The sequence below is a fragment of the Sphaerulina musiva genome, assembly GCF_000320565.1.
Source record: "Sphaerulina musiva SO2202 unplaced genomic scaffold SEPMUscaffold_8, whole genome shotgun sequence".
NCBI lineage: Eukaryota > Fungi > Ascomycota > Dothideomycetes > Mycosphaerellales > Mycosphaerellaceae > Sphaerulina > Sphaerulina musiva.
In genome coordinates, this window is record NW_016017390.1 from 33,910 (window position 1) to 52,820 (window position 18,911).

At 45.1% G+C, this 18,911-nt stretch overlaps 4 protein-coding genes and 1 pseudogene across 5 annotated transcripts; 2 read left to right on the forward strand and 3 right to left on the reverse strand.

Annotated features, from left to right (window-relative positions):
* Positions 1-6,442: 6,442 nt before the first annotated feature.
* Positions 6,443-6,634, forward strand: SEPMUDRAFT_48462 (uncharacterized protein; the record flags this gene model as incomplete). Its single annotated transcript, XM_016909069.1, has 1 exon — positions 6,443-6,634. A coding segment is annotated over one exon (192 nt), but the record flags the coding sequence as incomplete, so codon positions are not given.
* A 2,714-nt stretch (positions 6,635-9,348) lies between these two features.
* On the reverse strand, positions 9,349-11,259 carry SEPMUDRAFT_150487 (uncharacterized protein). Its single transcript, XM_016906210.1, has one exon. The coding sequence runs from the start codon at positions 11,246-11,248 to the stop codon at positions 9,386-9,388; it is 1,863 nt and encodes a 620-aa protein (XP_016758445.1). The 5' UTR covers positions 11,249-11,259; the 3' UTR covers positions 9,349-9,385.
* Positions 11,260-11,943: 684 nt separating this feature from the next.
* Positions 11,944-13,710, reverse strand: SEPMUDRAFT_109654 (uncharacterized protein; the record flags this gene model as incomplete). Its single annotated transcript, XM_016900795.1, has 1 exon — positions 11,944-13,710. The coding sequence occupies one exon, from the start codon at positions 13,708-13,710 to the stop codon at positions 11,944-11,946; it is 1,767 nt and encodes a 588-aa protein (XP_016758446.1).
* Positions 13,711-15,523: 1,813 nt separating this feature from the next.
* Positions 15,524-15,620, reverse strand: SEPMUDRAFT_t64 (annotated as a pseudogene). Its single transcript has one exon. The product of its transcript is annotated as a tRNA-OTHER (tRNA).
* A 610-nt stretch (positions 15,621-16,230) lies between these two features.
* On the forward strand, positions 16,231-17,623 carry SEPMUDRAFT_89354 (uncharacterized protein). Its single transcript, XM_016910498.1, has 3 exons — positions 16,231-16,318; positions 16,379-17,136; positions 17,208-17,623. The coding sequence occupies exons 1-3, from the start codon at positions 16,273-16,275 to the stop codon at positions 17,544-17,546; spliced, it is 1,143 nt and encodes a 380-aa protein (XP_016758447.1). The 5' UTR covers positions 16,231-16,272; the 3' UTR covers positions 17,547-17,623.
* The last annotated feature ends 1,288 nt before the right edge of the window (positions 17,624-18,911 follow it).

Below are 18,911 nucleotides of genomic sequence, written 5' to 3' on the forward strand. Positions count from 1 at the left end.
ACCTAGCTTATAAGCTGGGTACCTACCTTATTTGCGGGGTTGGGTATTAACGTTGGGTTGTACCCAACCTATACCCAACCCAACCTATGACGAGGCCTAATAGTTCCTCGCTAATTAAATATATAATTAGGCTAAGGTATTAGGATATCTTTCTATATCCGTACGAACTCGTCCTTAAAGAGGGCATTATTAGTATTAGCCCTTTATATACTATCTTATTACTAAAGGGCAGAAGGTTAGGGAGGTAAATAAGATACCTTAATTGATATATAATAATACAACTATATAGTAGAACAGTATAATAAATTAAGATATATATACTAGTATCTACTTCTTAATCTATAGTTAATTGTAGGAGGTAAGGACCGTAGTGTATCTAAGGATTTAGTTAGGCCTCTAGGGCCTAACCGGAAAGGGGTACTATTAAATTAGACAATTATACGCAATAGGTCTAGTACAGTAGCAGAACGTCGCTCTACCTCTTTATCCGTATTCTTATCGTCCGAGTTAGAGAGTCTAATCTTATATAGCCTTACTACGTCGAGGTTAATACCCTTAATTACGTTACGGCGAGTAAGTACGGTATAGCTCTTCCGACCTACGGCCTCGGCTTTAGCAATCCGTACTAGCTGCTTCTAACGCCTATCGCGAAGTAGGTTAATACGAGCAACTTTACGGTCAAAGCTATCGTCTATATTGTTGTCGCTCTAGATAGTAGCTATAAAGCGGAGGCGATACTTATAGTTACCCTCGATATAAGTAGCAACTTACTATAGCTGCTTATTAAACAAACGTAGACATACTTGTTAATAGACTCGAGAGCCGTAAAATTGCTATATTATATCCCTCGCCTCCGATAGCTTACGCTTAGGTACTAACTTAGCGTCGGCAATTACCTTAAATGCCTCCTTTATCTAAATACCGAGTAATTTAGTACTAGATACCTTCTGAGTACTATCTCTCTTAGAAAGGATAGGCGTTGTACCGGCGCGGCGGGTATTCGTACTACTTAGCCTAGGTATATCGGGGTTATCTACTTTATTATACTCGTCTATAGGCGTAGTAGTAGTTCTATCTAACTCCGGCACTAGCTCTATAGCCGTACGGTTAGGTTGTTCTTCGTTAAGTAGGCGCTTACGCTTGTAATCCTAGTTAGCCTTTGCTATAGTTAATATAGCCGTAGTACTACTAGTAGCGAATTTACTAGTTGCTGTCTTAGTGCCCTATATATTCTAGTACTACTTAATACCGGGTAGAGGGTTGTCGCGTAGCTAGTATGCCTCTTTGTAGCTATCTATAAGCATATATTTGTTCTATATCTTATTCCTTATAGTTACAATACCGGTCTTCTAATCTATACCCTAACTACTAACCTTAAGAAGGCGTTTAATAGCAGTAGTCTTCCGCTAATACTAATTAAATTTCGTCTTTACCTAAGAGAACACTAACGATAGCTTGTCCGCCTACTTTAGGTATATCTCTCTCGTAGCCTTTATTACTACTACTACAATAGCAGACTTCTCGTTAGCCCTTAACCCTCTACCTCTATAACGGTTCAAACAGATAAAGTCCGAGTATATTTTTAATACTTTAAGCTTAAGAGTACGCTCCTTATCCTATATGAACTTCGTACGCTATACCCTCTTCTAAGAACTATTAATTAGGGTCTCCCTAATATAGTTATCTATACCTCCGCCGGTCTCTTCCTCTTCCTCCTCCTCCTCTAGGGTATAGCTAGTAGGATCCTAGGATTAAGACCTATATATATCGTAGGCGTCGTCGTATATCGATAGCTAGCTCTTACTAAATTAGCCTACGCTTTTATCGAGTATTAGGCTATAAGACCCTTCGAACGGGACGTCGTCCTACGACGGAGGACGATCTTCCTACGATAGAGGGCAAACGTCTAGTAGAGCAGCGTATAGTTAGGTCTACGAGGAAGCCCTAGTTAGTAGGTCGGGACGCGACGGTAGGGGTATAGAGATATCCTCTATAGTTACTACCCTATTAACCGTACGAGTAGCTCGTAATACTATAGTATTACGGTCGGCCTTCTCGTTAAAGAGCTAATTCTAACTCTTACTAGCGTTACGCTTGCTTCGGAGGACTATATTAAACTTAGAACGTAGCGTCGAATAGTAGGTATTAGTCTAACTAGCTTGTAAAGAGGTATAATCGAGGGTACTATTGTATACGCTATTGTTAGTTCCGGATAGCTATTTATATATTAAGTTGCTGTCTTTATACGCTATAAGCTACAAGGTAGAGAGTAGTAGTATTAATCGTATCTAACCTAAGTATAATATAAGTTATTATATAGTAGGTATACCCGAGGCAGATTCTTTATATTATAGTACGATACGGAATAATCTATTAAACAATATACGAAATAAACAGCAGCGTAGGTTAACTCGTATATACGGCTACCTACGAGTGTTAAGCACGTATATTAGGTAAGAATCTATACGTCGAGCGACCTGTCTACGAACCTGCCGTAGGTTGCCTAAACGCCTACTAAATAGGCCCTTAGGGTAAGGGTTACAATAGATCGATTCGAGACGAGCGATAGTATATAAGACCCTATCTGTCTCTATTCCTATATCTCGAGGGATCTCCTATAAGAGCAGTACTAGAAAAATAAGAAGGGGCGGTCTCTATTCTAGAGAGGACAGGTATCGAGATAGCGCAACGGAGGGCTACTAGATATACTATTTATTATAGGATATAATAATATATCGTTCCTCTAGGGCTCGATAGGTTTAACGTCGAGCGGGTACTTCCTTGTCGATAGAACGGTACTATACAATACGTACGCGATATATCGATACTACTATTAGAGGACTACCTCTCTACTACTATTATAGACTATATAACCTGCGTCGGAGAAGGTTCTATTATCGTTGCTATAGCCTTTTAAGGCAGATAGACGAGCTTGTACCGTTCCCTTCGGAAGCTATATTGTACGCCGGTTCTAGAGCTACCTACGACTATAGGGGTTATAATAGATTCCGGGTTAATATCTCTCGGGCCCTATAGTTCTAGCTAGTAATAGCCTAGGAGCGTCGATTGCTACTAGGGAGTATACTAGTAGTACTAGCTATATAGCTAGCGGAGTACGACAGGCTACTTCTATACCTCTGTTCTATATACTTGCTATCGCCGTCGTCGCTTAGAGGTAGACTACGACTACCTACAAGTATCCTATCTAGATTATCTCTTCGAGGGAGTCCGGCGGAGAGCGACCTAGGTACCTTACCTATCCGCGCGGAGTAGTCGCTATATACTTCTTCCTCCTCGAGAGACCGGGAGCTAACGCGCCTACGGTCGGGGGAGTACGGCGATACCTGCCCTATCCTCGCGCTATCGCCTATCTCCTTCGCGCGGCCGTAGGGCTCCGGTTATATAGTAGTCGTCGTAACGGGTAGATATCTAGAGCCGCCGGGGGCGTCGCGACGGGCAGAGGTCTACGGGCAGGCAGGTCCCTCTCTGTCTCTATCTGTATCTCTATCTCTATCTCTATCTCTGTCTGTATCTCTATCGCTATATCTATCTTAATCTAGATCTCTATATCTATCTCCGTCTCTATATCTATCTCTTTATCTATCTCTATCTCTATCTCTATCTCTATCTCTATCTCTACCTCTATCTAATAGGTAGAGATCTAGGGCCGCTAGGGTAGTTACGACGACGGATAAAGGGCCGTAGGCGGGCGCGTCTATCTCTATCTCCCTCTCTATCTCTATGTTACGGATAGATATCTAGGGCGGCCGGGGTCGTCGCAACAGGTAGAGATCTATATAATCTCTATCTCGATCTTACGGGTAGATATCTATCTATCTCTATCTCTATCTCTGTCTCTATATTACGAGTAGTACGAGAAGGACAAAGCGAAGAATAGAGCTCTAGTAGGCGGCTATCTGATCGGACGGTACCCGGAATATAATAAGCTTATTAGGAGTACGACGGTAAGTAACCGGCTTTGCTTTATATTCTCGGAGAATAAGTATAGTAGTACTACTACAATCCTTAAGGACTTAAGCGGCAACGGTACGTAGATAAATAACTAATTAGTCGGACGTAATAAGAGACGTAAGCTTTAGGATAGAGACAAGATATCTATTGTTAGCGAAGCTAACTTTATCTTTAAATACCTTTAGAAGATTAAGGACGGAAGCGGGTTCCGATAGTAATATACAATATAAGAGCAGCTCGGCAAAGGGTATTGTACAATAGTATATCTCTATATTAAGAAGTATAATAGTATACAATTCGCTATTAAGAAGTTTAAGAAGCGGAGCGGCTATCTAGGGCGGCCGGGGTCGTCGCGACGGGGAGAGATCTATACGATCTCTATCTTAATCTTACGGATAGATATCTATCTATCTCTATCTCGGTCTCTGTCTCTATATTACGGGTAGATATCTATCTATCTCTATCTCTATCTCTGTCTATATCTTACGGGTAGATATCTATCTATCTCTATCTCGGTCTCTGTCTCTATATTACGGATAGATATCTATCTATCTCTATCTCTATCTCTATATATATCTTACAGGTAGATATCTATCTATCTCTATCTCTATCTCTATCTATATCTTACGGGTAGATATCTATCTATCTCCGTCTCGGTCTCTATCTCTATATTATAGGTAGATATCTATCTCTCTCTATCTCGGTCTCTATCTCTATATTACAGGTAGATATCTATCTATCTCTATCTCTATCTCTGTCTGTATCTTACGGGTAGATATCTATCTATCTCCGTCTCGATCTCTGTTAGTATCTTATAGGTAGACTCTATCTCTATCTATATCTTACAGGTAGATATCTATCCGTCTCTATCTCTATCTCTGCCTCTATCTTATAGGTAGATATCTATCTATCTCTATCGCCGTCTCTATCTTATAGGTAGATATCTATCTATCTCTATCTCTATCTCCGTCTCTATCTCCGTCTCTATCTTATAGGTAAATATCTATCTATCTCTATCTCCGTCTCTATCTGTATCTTATAGGTAGATGTCTATCTATCTCCGTCTCCGTCTCTATCGCTATCTCTATATCGTAGGTAGATATCTATCTATCTCTATCTCTATCTCTATCTCCGTCTCTATATTACGTATAGATATCTATCTCTATCTCGGTCTCTATATTACGAGTAGGTATCTAGGGCGGCCGGGGTCGTCGCGGCGGGGAGAGATCTACGCGATCTCTATCTTAATCTTATAGGTAGATATCTATCTATCTCTATCTCGGTCTCTATCTCTATATTATAGGTAGATATCTATCTATCTCTATCTCTATCTCTATCTATATCTTATAGGTAGATATCTATCTATCTCTATCTCTATCTCTATCTCTATCTTATAGGTAGATATCTATCTATCTCTATCTCTATCTCTATCTCTATCTAACGGGTAGATATCTAGGGCCGCCGGGGTAGTCGTAACAGGTAGATATCTAGGGCCGCCGGGATAGTCGCGACGGGTAGATATCTAGGGCCGCCGGGGTAGTCGCGACGGGTAGAGATCCCGGGCTGCCGGGGTAGTCGCGACGGATAGAGATCTGCGCGTCGCGTCCGGGGCGGGTAGAACGTTTCTAGGACGGAGCGTCCGACGTCGGACGCTCCGGTCCTATAGTTAGGTAGATATCTATCTATCTCTATCTCGGTCTCTGTCTCTATATAACGGGTAGATATCTATCTATCTCTATCTCTAATTCTCTATCTCTATCTATATCTTATAGGTAGATATTTATCTATCTCTATCTATCTCTATCTCTATCTCTCTATCTCTATCTCTATCTCTATCTATCTCTATCTCTATCTCTATCTCTCTATTTCTATCTCTATCTCTATCTCCGTCTCTATCTCTATCTCTATCTATATCTCTATCTCTATCTCTATCTCTATCTATATCTCTATCTCTATCTCTATCTCTATCTCTATCTCTATCTAATAGGTAGATATCTAGAGCCGCCGGGGTAGGCGCGATAGGTAGAGATCTAGGGCCGCCGGAGTAGGTACGACGGATAGAGATCTAGAGCTGCCGGAGTAGTTGCGACGGCTAGATATCTAGAGCCGCCGGGGTAGGCGCGTTGCGTCTAGGGCCGGTACGACGCTCCCGGGACGGAGCGTCCGACGTTAGATACTCCGGTCCTATATTTAGACTAAGGCCGGCTTAGTTAATAGTACTACTAGATTCCTTTATAATATCGAATAGGCTATTAGAACGATAACCCCTTACGAAACGCTACCTTACTATCTTATTATTAGAATAAAGAAGACTAATTATACTAGACTATAGCTTTAAGAGGTTATAGGGGATTATATAACTATCTCTATCTTCTACGATAAGAGAGTATTCTTCTATAGTAGAAACGAGTATTATCGTAAACAATTCCCTATCTATATAGTATTCGTAATAATAGTATATAAAGCGTAAGGTATAATACTCGATAGGGCTATAATTAATATTATATCTAAGGAATTTACGTCTAGATTGCAATATATAGCAGTTTCTAGAGTAAGGACTATTAACAATCTTATATTTAAGAAGCCGTTCGATTTCTCGCTCTTTACTAATTGCCTTAGACCTACTAGAATTGCTTATATTACTAATATCGAACGCCGCTAAGGATAGCGGCTCCTATCCGACAATACTAGTAATAAATATACTTAAGATATATATATTTAGTCTCGCTAGACTACCTACGATTCTTAGTAATATAGCTCTATTAACGAGCTTATAAATTAGTACCTCGACGAAGATTATACTATAGGTCTAGGTAATACTAGCCTCGAATTCAATAAGAATAACTTTATTTAGTTAGGCTAAGGTAGAGGTAGAGGTAGACGCTCTACTTAAGATAATAAGGATTAGTTAATAATAGCTAGTAGGCTTAGTAAAGAGATATAGTATAAAGAGATATAGTAAGAGTAAGGATATATAGATAGTAGTAACTCGCTTAACTTTAATAAGAATAACTTTATTCGGTTAGGTAGAGGTAGACGTAGAGGTAGACGATCTATATAAGATAATAAGGATTAGTTAATAATAGCTAGTAGGCTTAGTAAAGAGATATAGCGTAAAGAGATATAGTAAGAGCAAGGCGATAAGAATACTACTAATAGTAAGCTCTAATCTATAACTAATAAGAGGCTAGAGAAATGCTCCTAATTATATCTATAAATACGGAGATAGCGCTAATCGGCTTAGATTCAAAAATCGTACTATATAAAAATCGCTAATATATAACTTTCTAATACCTACTCCTAATTTAACTCGTCGAAACCTAAGGTTTTGCTCTTACTAAGCAAATAGTATATAGGTATAAACTTATTTGTATAGGTATAGACTATATAGGTATAAACTAATCTAGGTACTACTTTCCGGAATAACGATACTATACGTACGTATTGCTACCCCCCTTGCCTACGAACTCTTCTATATCCGCCGCCGAGTATATATAATACAAAAAGCCCTTCGTTATATACCTTATATAGGCTAGATTCCGAGAAACCTCTATATTAGTCTCTTTAATCCTACTAACGTATAAGAATAGCGCTCTTCGCTTTGCCGAGCCTACTACCTATAAGGCCTTACTACGTACCTCTTTACTTATAGAGTAGTAGGTATCTATAGTAGTTAGTCGTCGCGCTTCTACCTTAGCTCGTATAGGCCTACTACTACCTCTACTTAGCGTACTTAGCGCTATCTCTAGCTCTTCCTTATTATTATTATTATTATTAGGTATCTTGTATAGATCGTACTATAGTACTATAGGTAGCTGCTTTAGAAGACGTAGGCTTGGTCGACGTAGCTATAAAGAAATAGTAACCGGAGAAGGGACTAGAGAAGAACTATTACTTAGCTATTTAGATATAGTATAATACTACTTATATTTGCTATTATTATCGATCGGCTCTAGTATTAGCTCTATAGCTATCTTGTTAATTACGTCGTATATCTATTAATTGTTGTCGGCTATACTTAAAATAGGTTAGCTAATTAGAAGCTAGAGAATTACTATCGATTCTATATATAAATTCGTATATATATAGTACTAATTAACTTAGATTAATATATATATATATATACGTTACGTATATATAGAATCCGTAAAATTCTAACGTTTATATATATTTAGATATAGTATACAATATATATAGAGAGTATAAACTATAGGTAGGCAAAAAGATTAGCCTCTATATTAGTAAGATTAGCCGACGTTCTATACTACTAACGGGCTAGCCTATAGGATATATTTTATAGAGTTAGGTATTTAAGGGTTTTTATATATAGTAGGAGGCTTTTTTTTATATAGTAGGAGGCCTCTTAGGGTTAACCCTAAACTCTAGGCCTTAGGCATTTCTATATAATACTAATAGCACTTCCTCTATACAAACATATATATATATATATACACGCGTACGTAGTCGTAGTATATAGTATAGCGTACGACTAATATTACGAACGTAGCGACGTATTATAGACGTAGCGACGTATTACGGACGTAGCGACGTATTATAGACGCGCTAACGTATTACAGACGTAGCGACGTATTATAGACGTAGCGACGTATTACGAGATAGACGCGAGATTAGCTAATAGGAAGGTAGAGAGATACTATTGATTGTAGTAGGTAATAGAGTATAGTAATCGCGTTTTTAGCTTAGAATTGATTCTATAAGAATTTAGCTACCTCCGATAGTAACTAAGGCATTTAGAGTTAACCCTAAGAGGCCTTCCGCTATATATAAAAACCTGTATTTAAGTTAGATTATATCTAACCTATATCTAATCTAACCTATAACGAGGCCTAGAGAAGAAGAAGAAGTCTTCTAGATAGAAGAAGCCTTCTAGATAGAAGAAGCCTTCTAGATAGAAGAAGCCTTCTAGATAGAGAAATCTCTATAGAGAGCTGTTTTTAGTTAGCTTTAGCAAGCCTATAGAATACTACTAGATAGTAGAATATATTTATTTATTTACTATAAAAAATTGTTTTCTAATCCTATATATAGATACTTCTAGAAATTTTAAGGTTCTTCTACTTCTAGTTAGTATCTAGTATATAGACTATATATTGTTACTAGAATATATAGAGCTAGTTATATATAGAGACTATATATATTAGCTTCTACCTCTATTTAGATAATAAGTTATCTACTTAACAACTTTATAATAACGTTTTCCTCTTTCTAAATATCTATATTTCCTATAAGAAGTAGAGAGGACGATTTCTTTTAAATTCTACTAGCGAGAAAACTAAAACAGAGAAAACGAAAACAACGACAACGAAACACAAGACGAAGAAACGATAGATACGGCGGACGATTAGACAAGTCAGATAAAGCAGAAGAGTAGTATTATATTCTCGACCTACATCTATACCCTTTCCTCGGTCTGCTTGCCCTTGCCCTTCAAACCTACAGATTGCGCAAAACCCTCGGGTACGCCGTTCGCAGGTCTCCCGATCGTTCTATACGTCGGGCCTACCCAGGCGCCGAGAAGAGAACTCCACTGATAGCCACCTACCAACAGTCGCTTGATGGCTCTGTACTCTGCAAGTCCGGCATAGGGAATACCGGTATCTGGATCTCGGAACTTGGCGAAGAACGGTGTCAGCGAGCACCGTGCTTTGGCTGGCGGTGGTGGAAGGGGATCCTTTGCTGTTGCGCGTTTCCGATGAGTGAGGTAGCGCGCCTCGTCAGGAGTGAGGGATGGGTAAGAGAGCGGCAGCAGAATAGAGGCGACGGGTGTAGGCTCGAGAGCTGCATCTCTGGTGGATTTTGATGAGCTTCGTTTGGTAGTTGTGGGCACTTCGAGCTTTTCGAACGCGTCGAGCATGACTAGAGAACGCTGTGCTTGTTGCTTGATCAGGGGGACAGCGGGAGTAGGTGGTGTCTGAGGCATAGGAGCGTTGAGCTGGAATTGGCTGAAGCTGTGAGTATGCGGTGGTAAGACATGATACGTGGTAGGCTGATTGAGTATGTGAACATCCGAGGAAGTTTGAGTTGTGAGGCTGTTCGGCGCTTGCAATGGAGTGTGAATTGCGGGCGTGCTGGGTGTATAGAGTGGAGGCTGGCCCGGTGTTGACGTTCCCGAACCACTGGCGTATTCGTAGATGCCGTCGAGCCATGAAGATGGGCCGACAGCAGGCGGCGCTGGTGGGTGCGGCTGTGGCTGTGGTGCCATAATGATGGGTTGTAAAGATCGACTGCCAGCAAAACCAGGTGTCGCTGGAACACTGGGCGGAACGGGAGTTCCACTGGTTGTTGCATACGCCGTGGACTTGGTAGAGCTTGTGTCCTCGACCTCGCCTCCGTCAATATCTGGCCCATCCTTGATCTCTTCAATCTTCTGACTCCCGTGCAGGCGATTGAGCTTGATCTTGTCCCCCTCCCACAACACACTGCCACTCCAGTGTCTGATGACAGGTCCGTCAATAACTCGCCTCCGCTTCGCAGCCAAGGCCTCCTCTCGCAAACGCTGTCTCTCCGCCTCTTCCCTCTGCAATTTGCCAAACTCTTTCGCTGTCTCCTTCTCAATCTTGGCAGCCTTTGCGAAGCGCTCCTCTTGCGTCAGGTCGGAGCGTGCATTGGCCTTTTCCCTCTTTGCAGCATTGGCCATAATCTTCTTCTGCTTCTCGCTCCTCTTGATGCTTTCGACGAGATTCGAATGCACCATCTCGCGGTTCGCGACCGCCGTGCTTCGAGTGGACTGACGGACGGGCATTTCGGCTTCAGTGGGACGCCAGTCCTGGCGCTCGCTCTTCTTCTTCTTGTTGGACTTTGAAGGACCTGGCGTACTGGCGCCATCTTCAGTCTTGACATCGTCTGCCAGCTTGACCTTCTTCTTCTTCGGCTGGAATCGCGTCGATATGCGCATCTTGGCCTCTTCCATCTTACGCTTCTGTCGCGCCTGCTTCAGCTGCTCCCGTTCCTGTCTTTTCAGCTCCCTTTCGCCCGCCAAATCCTCCTTGTCGCCTTCTTGCGGTGGCCCAGCATCCTCGTCGTCGTCGGATGAGGAGAGCGCATCATCGGTATCTTTGTCGGATCCTTCAAACTCGCCCTCGTCGCCTTCCTCGTCCTCCAGCAGCTCGTTTCGAAGCGCATCATCGTCGAGGTTGGGTTGGATGAGGGAGTGGTACAGGTTGCCTGCAGTCGATCGTTTGGCGCGCGTAGCAATGAGGCCGGTAGTTGCAATGTCCTCGCTTGCGGAAGATTCGGCGTCGCTGTCGTCGGACATTTTGAGTAAATATGTCGACCATGATTGTGTGTAGCTAAGTATTTGGACAAGGGCGTCGGGGTTCCATGGTCGCGGCTTTCGGCCCGAGAGGATGCCGAATGAGACATCATCGTTAACGTGACCCCGAGAGACCCGAATTCATATGTGATGCTATTAGACGCCCTCGAACCAGCTTACTACCGCAAGCTGAGCGTGTGGTGTATACTCTTAAGGAGACCCAGCAGACATTCCAGCGTCAACGAGCAAGATGGCCAATACTAGCCGTCTTCTCAACAAGATCATAGGTAGTTCTGCTTATAGTCAAAAGGGCTCGCAGTCGCCGGGACTAGCGATCTATCGTATCGAGAACGAATGAACGTCTGTATAGAGGGTCTATTCCAAGCGGCCCCTCTACATCTTCCTCTTCAGCCCAAGAACATATCCGATGTGCAACACTTGATCTTTCAGTTACCAAGCTAGCCAAGCAAGGCTTAGGGAAACGGCTAGATAGCTACTTCATCATCTCTAGGAGCATTAGCGAGGTATACACATGTAACAAAACACATTTGAAATTTTTCATTTTTCTTCTTCTTCTTGTTCTTCTTTATCTCTAAGTCAGATAGGATCTGAAATAATAAGCTACTGTTCAACGCCTATCAATTATTCATTCCCATCCATCTATCCGATGGCCATTCGTCAAGAAGATCTGTCAGACATTACATAGTCCCAGCCTTCTGAATGGAATTCCAATCCAAAGTCGGCAAAGATGCAGCATAATACGAGCTCATCTGGCTCGCAAGCATAGGCATACTCATTCTCTTTTTTCTGCCCGGTCCAAATATAGACATTCGTAGCGAAGTATCCGGTGCCGATTGTTCTCTTCGTAGCATCCTCAGCTGGGGATGCTGCTTCTCATCTTTGTTGTCCTCATCATTGTTGTCGATGCTTGCGTCTTGCATCGCTGGAGGGCCGAGATGGACGGCGGGTATGGGCGGGACATCGACTACATCAATCACCGTGGGTCTTCTGGAGCCGGGGGCGATAGACTCTCCACATGTTCCACGAGAGTAGATGGAGCATGAATATGCGTGGCCGGAATGTGCTCGTCGGTGTTGTTTCTTGAATGTGTCGATTGGTTTTCGGATGCCCGCACTATCGAAAGGAGAGAGAGCAAGGGTTGCGGTATTTGCTCTTCGGCGTGATGTCGTCGGTTCGGGTTGGTGAGCATAGGCTGGCGGGGGCGGCATCATCTGTGATAGCATGGGAGCAGAGTGTCGAAAGGATCGCTGTCTTTCTTTGTCCCCGGTCGGGCTCATTGCCTGCCAGGCGATATGCCCTGGATCATTGAACTCTGTATTCGTAGGCGATACCGCGAGGCTTGATCGGACTCTCCCACGGGATGAGACCTTCGAGTTGAGAAGCGTTGCGCTCGCCGACGAGGGATAGCGGTCGAGAGGATGCAAAGGCGGTTTGGGAAAAGCATCATACAGCCACGCAACTGCAGGGTAGGGTCCCGATGTCTTCGTGTCCTGCGTCTGCATCGACAGCTTCGAGGCATGGCAGTGCTTCTCGGAGAACGGGTACGGGGATGGAGTTCGTGGTGGTGTCATATATGTGGGCGTGGAAGCGCCGCAGACGGGTTTGCCTCGTTGTCTCCGACGCCATACAAACAGGATGGCGACAATGAGAAGGACCATGCCAGCCGTGGCTCCGGTCGCTCCAGCGATTACGTTCCCATGAATGCTAGGCGAGCTGGGCTGGCTAGGAGCGCTACTTGCGGCTCCGGGGTCAATCTCGTCCCAGCCAGCGGGCTTGACGGTGACATAAAACAGTGCGGTCACTCCATTCCACTTGGCCTTGAAATTTCCACCCAAAACTAGTTGCTGTTCGGTGGCATTGGCACCACATATGGACACAGCCGACACGAAGCTCATGTAGCAACCTTGCACGTCCATGACAATCGAAGTCTGAGGCGGGACTGCAGACCAATCGAACACTGTCTGGAGTGTAATGCTATTGCCATCGCTCGCCGTTATGGTCTTTGACCCACCGGCATCGCCATACTCCAAGTTGCGTCCGTATCGACCCGAGTACTTCGACCTGCAGAAGTCGTAGGTGACTTCGTTGATTGTTGCTCGAGTGGAGCCCGTGTTGGATGGAGTGCCGCCGCATGCTTGAGCGGTGGTCGTGTTCGATTTGCTCGCAGGTACGGGAGCAGGATCACAGTCTTGCACAATATCCGATCGAGTACACGCGCCACGCTTCCGTCTCAGCGCCTGGTGATATGTAGGAAGGGCACTGGGAACAGTGGGTCCTGGATATGTAGTATGATGTTCGGGTATAGTCCAGCTTGTGGAGCTCGTGCTGAGAATGGACGCGACAGAGGACTTGGAGGCAGTACTGACAACCAGAGTGGTGCTGGTAGTAGCAGTACAGCTGACACTGATGCAGAGCAGCCATAGTGCCGCCAAGTAAGGCCACATGGCGTTCCAGAAGGATATGGCCCTGTCGATGGAAAGGGGTGGGGGGATGATATTCCTGGCTACGAACCAGAGCGTCCGTAATGAAAAGCTTCAATGCAATCGCAATCAATCAGTACCATGCATATACATTGCCGACCCACTGGGCTGGAGAGAAATCCATGAGGCAAACAGCAGTAAGTCGGAGTCCGGTCCAGCCAGAGCAATGGGTAGTTTCTGGGTGAATTGCCAATTCCTGTCAGAGGATGGGGAGCTGCTAGGGGTTCAATACCAATGTTATACATGAACGACGACAAGTGATGAGCATGTTACCACCATGTGGACCATGCGCTGTTGGAGATGAGTCCAACTGTCCAAGGTCCCTGCAAGCTCGGGAAGATCTATGGCAGGATTTAGTAGCATGATAGTACAGCATACCGTATATTGCAGGGTGGTGGCATAGAGAAGGCTATCTCATGGCGCCATGACCACCGAGTTGCACAACCCTACATCTACACCTAAGTATGGGAACGCGAAAGCAGTAGTGAGAGTGTGGTGGAAAACGGGGACCTCTCAGGCGACCAAGAAGGGCCGTTCGGAACAAGGGTGAGAGGCGCGGGCCTTCCTCGCCGCCGGCGAGTGGTCATGGGGATTTGCAGGGGAATCCGGATATGATTTGATTCAGATGGTTCGAACTTCGCAGGGCCCAGAGGCAGGCCGGAGGAACAGCAATATGCACAGAAGAGTTGGCGTAGGACCGAAGGTGCTTGCTCCTCGCTCGGTATTTTGCTTCGCTGGCGAGCAGCAGCCGGGTGTCGAGTACGATGACGAGTAGTAAGGTACGGTACGTACGATACCTATCAGGCGGCCTGGAAGAGTGTATCCGTGTTGCTTCTACACACACGTGTACACACACACACACATACCTGCAAGTTCGGAAAAAGGTTATTGGCGAAAGGTAGGCAGCCCGGATACATGTAGCCTCCTACAGGGTACGTATAGGCAGAAAAGGGAGTGCCGAGTGTGATGCCACAACCTGAAGAGGACATGTCCCTTCTAGTGCTCCCACCACGTGGAAATGGATTGCGACAGGAAATTCCTCATCTGAATTGGCCAGTCTGGAACACACCATAATCCGACGATGCCCACTTTGCCACTGTAGCCCTCATTGGTGCGCAATGTGTAGTAACTGTTGACTGTAGTCTAGCGCAGCCATGATGCCACGGGCCAAGTCCGGCGTCGCGACGAGGATGGCCATATCGAGAACAATGCACACACCACAGCGCCATTGCTCACATGGGCAGTCGTCGAGGCACGTGGGCGTAAGGACAGGACAGGACAGGTAGGAGATGTGCCTGTTGTCGTTCTGAAGCAACAGAGTTTGTGTGCAGAGTACTAGTAAGGTCGGGTGGGTAAGGTCGAAAAAAAGGTAAAAAGGAGTGGGAGTGGGAGAGTTCATGTATGAGAGAGAGTGAGAAAGACAGAGCGAGCGTGTTGGTGGACGTCTTCACGCTGGGGGACATGAGGTAGCGTCTTGGCACTTTGATTGGTTTGGAATCACTTCTAGCAAATAAGCCTGGTCTGTCCCGTCTGTACACATGACGAGCAAAGAAAATGTATCGAGTTCCGAAAGCTGGACGCCGAACAACGAGCACGGCTGCCATGTATGGAAAAAGCAAAACGAGCAGCGCCTCGTTCTTGGGGCGAGGTAGCAATGCAAGATGGATCCGAAAGGAAAAAAAAAGAATTTTCAGTCTGGCGAACTGATATGTATAGGAATAGCCGAAGGTGGGGCTCGAACCCTGCTAGGTCGTTAGCATCAAGTTCCAGCGTCAAAGGCTAGGAAGAGGGAGACGAACCACGACCTTGAGGTGCCTTGGATCAACTTGCGTTGTCCTAAGAGCCACACGCTCTACCGATTGAGCTACCCCGGCAGAGGGGTTTTATCATGAATTGATGTGCACTGAGATCTACTAGTGATCTATGTAAGCTCAAGAAAAAAAAGGCTTGGCGACCGGCAAGGTGCACGACACGAGGGCCTGCGATGCTCTAGGTAGACGGAAAATTGCTCGGCTTGGTAGCGCGAGTGATCAGTTCCTCTGCTCTAGTTTGTATACAGCATTACCGCAACCACGGTCAACGACGGGACTTCTACAGAGCGATTGTATACCAGTCCCGCCTAGCCGATAGGTAGGAGACAGGGCCAGTCGCGGCTATACAGCGTATAAAAGGAAAGTCGACATGTGAGCAGTAACTATCTAACAGAATCGTTTGAATGATGAACGTGCTGCTAGCGAAAAAAGACTGCAATGATTCCTCTCGCCACGTGTATAAATGATCTGGAAGCTATAGGGCAGAAAGCCATGAGCGTAGCAGATGATAAGGATTTGTGGCTGGAGAGAGAAAAGGAAGAGACAAGACTGACGAGACGAAGTTTGAAGCTGGATGGCTGCCAAGACTGCACTACGCCTGTTTGGGACCTCCGCCCGCAAATAATCGCCTCCGTGCACAGAGCAGCGGACTTGCACTTCGATGCTGGAGAGAGAGAGAGACGAAGATGACATTGTGCAGGACGACTCGACCGCGATGAATGCCGGACACCAAAGCGCACGACGGCTAGCTGCTAGCAATGGTATGGCTCACAAATGAAAAAGAAAATAGGCGGCTCGCTTGTCTGACATCCAGCACCCAGTCCTCTCCCGCGACACGGTATGCAGCTCCTGCTTGCATCAATTATCTCGACATCGCCGACACGCTTCCTCCGCCGTCGCAGCGCAACTGCAACCTTCCACTCCATCGCATCCATCTCCTCCGCCTGTAACACGAACGGGCCCCCGAAAAGCCTTCCGTGTTCTCTGCAGTCCCGTCCTCTCCCGTCCACCGCAAATCACGCGCGAACTCACACCTTTCGAAAAGGCCTTTTATCTCTATCAAAAACGCCTCAATGAACGTCTCGTGCTCCCATTCACGCGCTACTTTTACTACAAAAAGGACACCCCACAGGACCTGGAATGGAAACGAAAAGTCGCCGCTCGGAGAGGCGTTGCCGCGAGAGATGTCGGAGCGTACAATGCCTACGCTGATGATGGCTGGAACGACGAAGTGCCCATTGGGTCGAGGTTAGGGGAGCCCGATGATATCGTGGATAAATTGATACGTGATGCCGAGGGGAAGACCGTCGTGATGGATGAAGGGGGAATAGTGGGGGATGAGGAGAGTGGAGGAGAGGCGATTGCTGAGGATGCACAAGAGGGAGAGGAAATCAAGAAGCCTGTTGCGGATCTGACGATCGAACGACCTGCGCCGAGGAGAACGGAGGCAGATGAGAAGAACGATCAGCAGAGCTTGTCACGAGCGATGGATCGCACATTGTATTTGCTCGTCAAGGGTAAAGACGGAGAGTGGAGGTTTCCGCAGGACAGAGTCTATGGCAAGGAGAATCTACATCAGGTCAGTATCTTCCCCTTCCCCTTCCCCTGACCACGAGGTGGTGTTGTTGCATGAAACTGATTTCGTGATAGGCTGCCGAACGCATTCTCCTCCAAGCAGCAGGCGTCAACATGAATACCTGGGTCGTAGGAAACCATCCCGTCGGATACTTTATGCGCACGTTCCCAGAGCCACAGATTACATCCATTCTACCCAACGAGCTTGTCAGCACGAGTCGTTTCCCCTTTGAGCGGGAAGAATTCGGGGTCAAGACCTTCTTCATGAAAGCGAGAATCATGGCCGGACAGGCAGACCTGGCGAAGAACGCATACGGAGATCAAGAGTTTGCGTGGTTGACGAGAGAGGAGATTATGCAAAGGTGTGAATTCGACTACAGGTATAGCCTGAGGGGCATGTTGGCTGTACGATAAGCCGAAACATGTACAGTGGACTATTGCAGTGTACAACAATGTACCGTAGAGAAGAAGATGAATGACATGTAGATCCCCTGTTCTCAGTCGCCTCCCCGCCGGCACTCAATTCTTCGCCTCTAATTCCTCCGTCCATCTCTGACTCCGGGGCATCTCCACAGCCAGCCATTGATTTTACACCAGCATCGTCCTCCGTTTGCCTAGGTAAGGTACCAACCAAGAAATCCATACCCCTCGAAAACCGCGCGTAGACGACCTTCCAACTCTTGCCAAGTTAGAAAGACAATGGGACGTCGAGATCGAGATGGAGAAAAGTTTTGATTTTGAAATGTTCAGCAACCTGGATGAGGTTAGGTTAGGTAAAGTAAGGTAATGTAGTTCTTTTGGTGCCAAAATTTGAAATGGAGGACTAGCTGGGTGGCTGGCTGAACGATTGGCGCTGACTTCACTTGTGTCTCTCGCGATGGATGACTTTTGGGGGTAGACGGAGATGATGGATTTTATTGAAAGTTCATTATGCATAAGATGGTGTTCTTTAGAGCTTTTTCAGAGATATTTTTCAAAGGAAAACTTGGGAGAAGAGCTATAATAGGGTTTCTCGGGGGGTGTGAGAGTGACGAAAGGGGGGTATCAGATCCTGCTGGGAGACTGTCATACTATAACAATCCCTGGTAACAGCATCTCCTAGAAAAAGAGTATCGACGAGGTTGAGGAATGAACTTTCAAGCAGAGCAGACTCGAAGAACTCACCTATGGACGGACTATTTTCGACACTGCCAATTTTGGCTCCCAAGACCTTCAACCCTCTATCTCCCTCATTCAATTGCCCGAAGGGAAAAAATCAGGCAGTTTCAACTCGCTGCTGAATCCAGATGACTCACGTACGTACCTCTCTCTTACTTCTAATAATCACTATCGACGAAGCAATCCCAACAAAATCTGCAAATTCTAGGTAGTTTCGTACAAATACCGCTCGCCTAGTCAAGCAACTCTCAGAAACCGTCGACTATACATAGCTTATCATTTTCTATTATCTGATTGATCCTCGCAGATATATTACAACACCTATATAGCTTATATATACCAAACCAAATCCCGCCTCCTCCTCCTCCTACTACTAACTCTGTAGGAACATAATACGAGCGATTCGACGATAGTAACTAGGAACTAACTTATATACGACTCTTCTTCGATTTTGATAGATATATCCGAATTGGATTAACTGATTAAACGGCGAGGAAAAGATAAATCTATAGTAACAAGTCGGACCTATATCCTCTTAGAAGTCTTCTTTTTTTCTTCCTTTTTCTCCGATAGATAAATGAAATCGATCCGACCTAGCGCGAAATTTGTTGTTTTTTTATT

What these genes read in the sequence shown, in the direction of transcription:
- SEPMUDRAFT_89354 (XM_016910498.1), top strand. Translation starts at nt 16,273, where the DNA reads ATGAATGCCGGACACCAAAGCGCACGACGGCTAGCTGCTAGCAATG. An exon ending in ACGGCTAGCTGCTAGCAATG is followed by an intron (nt 16,319 to 16,378) that starts GTATGGCTCACA and finishes TCCAGCACCCAG; the next exon opens with TCCTCTCCCGCGACACGGTA. An exon ending in GCAAGGAGAATCTACATCAG is followed by an intron (nt 17,137 to 17,207) that starts GTCAGTATCTTC and finishes ATTTCGTGATAG; the next exon opens with GCTGCCGAACGCATTCTCCT.
- SEPMUDRAFT_150487 (XM_016906210.1), bottom strand. Translation starts at nt 11,248, where the DNA reads ATGTCCGACGACAGCGACGCCGAATCTTCCGCAAGCGAGGACATTGCA.